This window comes from Anser anser (genome assembly GCF_964211835.1).
Source record: "Anser anser genome assembly, contig: HAP1_SCAFFOLD_64, whole genome shotgun sequence".
Classification (NCBI taxonomy): Eukaryota; Metazoa; Chordata; class Aves; order Anseriformes; family Anatidae; genus Anser; species Anser anser.
The window spans coordinates 808,130-810,335 of NW_028153592.1; the positions used below are offsets into that span (position 1 = coordinate 808,130).

General features: G+C 50.0%; 1 protein-coding gene across 1 annotated transcript; it reads right to left on the reverse strand.

Moving 5' to 3' along the window:
• Positions 1–728: 728 nt before the first annotated feature.
• LOC310891866 (olfactory receptor 14C36-like) lies at positions 729–1,670 on the reverse strand (the record flags this gene model as incomplete). Its single annotated transcript, XM_083854096.1, has 1 exon — positions 729–1,670. The coding sequence occupies one exon, from the start codon at positions 1,668–1,670 to the stop codon at positions 729–731; it is 942 nt and encodes a 313-aa protein (XP_083710222.1).
• Between the last annotated feature and the right edge of the window lie 536 nt (positions 1,671–2,206).

Consider the following 2,206-nt stretch of genomic DNA (forward strand, 5'->3'; position numbering starts at 1 on the left):
GTCCTTCAGGTGTACGTGAGCTGAGAAGCCTCGTCCGGTGGTGACTTTTGAGGTAAGGGCCAACAGATAGCTTGGGGGAAACTGTCTCAAGGATGCGTGCTGGCCCTAGGAACTGCAGGACAGAAGCAAACAGACACAGCTGCACAGGGTGAGAAGTAGACCCAGCTGGGTTGGGATCACTGCTGCCAAACCCTCTCACTGGGTTCCATGGTTGTGGCAGCTTCAGGCAGCTCCCCATTAATTTCCTGGACGATGTCCTCTGCCCTGACGGTTGTGGGACAGTCACGGCTGTGTACCTCAGTGACTGTTCACCATTTCTGCTGTCATCAGACACCAACAGCTTACTCCTAAATCCTACCCTCGGTCTCTCACAGCTCACAAAATGAGCTTTTTCTTTGCCTTATCCGTGGAGCAACAGGCTTTTCGGGGAGCAGCTGCTCAGCCCTGGTCTTGGCACCAGCTTTGAAAGAAGAACCAAGTCTTCAAGAAGAGCACTGGGGAGATGCAATTTTATTAGGCAGACGCTATCACAGAGTTTACTCTGGCCTGCTGTTATACACATATTATAAAGCCTCGAGAGTAAACAGAACAGTTTCATTCCGCAGTAGGTGGCCGAAGAATAAAGAAACATATTTCTAAGAAATTAGTAAATGCAAATGATACTGAGGATAAAAACTTCAATAATGATAAACAAGGAGCAGGCCTGCAAGGGAAGTCATTTGTGTAGATCATTTAAATTTATCACTAATCAGAAATATCCATGCAATCACTTTCCTAACAGCACTCTTAAGCTCCTTGTTTCTCATGCTGTAGATGAGGGGGTTCAATGCCGGTGGCACAACTGAGTACAGAACTGCCACCACCAGGTCCAGAGATGGTGAGATGGAGGGGGACTTCAGGTAGGCAAATATGGTCATGCTGAGAAACAGGGAGGCCACGGCCAGGTGAGGGAGGCACGTGGAAAAGGCTTTGAGCTGTCCCTGCTCAGAGGGCATCCTCAGTACAGCCCTGAAAATCTGCACATAGGACAGCACGATGAAAACAAAACACCCAGACGCTAAACAGAATCCAACCATAATTATCCAAACTTCCCTGAGGTAGGAGTTTGAGCAGGAGAGCTTGAGGATCTTTGGAACTTCACAGAAGAACTGGTCCACAGCATTGCCTTGGCAAAGTGTCAGAGAAAATGCATTAGCAGTGTGCAGCACAGCATGGAGAAAGCCACTGCCCCAGGCAGCTGCTGCCATCTGGGCACAAGCTCTGCTGCCCAGGAGGCTCCCGTAGTGCAGGGGCTTGCAGATGGCAACGTAGCGGTCGTAGGACATGACAGTGAGAAGATAACACTCTGCTGAAAACAAAAAGAAAAAGAAAAAGACCTGGGCAGCACATCCTGTGTAGGAAATGGCCCTGGTGTCCCAGAGGGAATTGACCACGGCTTTGGGGAGAGTGGTGGAGATGCAGCCCAGGTCGAGGAGGGCGAGGTCGAGGAGGAAGAAGTACATGGGGGTGTGGAGGCGGTGGTCGCAGGCTGCGGCGGTGAGGATGAGGCCGTTGCCCAGGAGGGCAGCCAGGTAGATGGCCAGGAAGAGCGCGAAGTGCAGGAGCTGCAGCTCCCGCGTGTCTGCGAATGGCAGGAGGAGGAACTCGCTGATGGAGCTGCTGTTGGACATCTGATGCCTGTTGGGTATGGAGATCTGTACATGTAGTAAAAGGCAATGAAAAGTTAGGACAGGTTTCTCTGAGTGAACCCTATGCCATTCCTTGTAGACCTCCCCCTGCCATACTCCAATGCTTTTTGTTTCTCTGCTGGAATCTTTCATTTAGCTCCATGACATGAGCTTCATTTTTAAGGTTCAGTGTGCGATGAGGAGCAGGGGCCTCTGCTGCTGGTCTCGCGAGGGAATCAGTCCTGACCCAGTGCAGGGAGTACACAGGAACATAGCAGGAGGGCAAGGTTTTATTTTCAGATTTTGTCAGATGAAATGAATGCCCAGCCTATCTGGGCAATATGTTTCAGTACCTCGCCTCCCTCTGAGTGAAGAATTTCCTCCTAATCTCTAATCTAAATCTCCCCGCTTTTAGTTTAAAAACATTCCCCTGATCCTGTCATGATTTGATTGATCAAAAAAATAGCTCTCCATATTTTTAGAAGACCCCTTTAAATGCGGAAAAGCTGCAGTGAGGTCACCCTGCTCAGCCCCAGCTC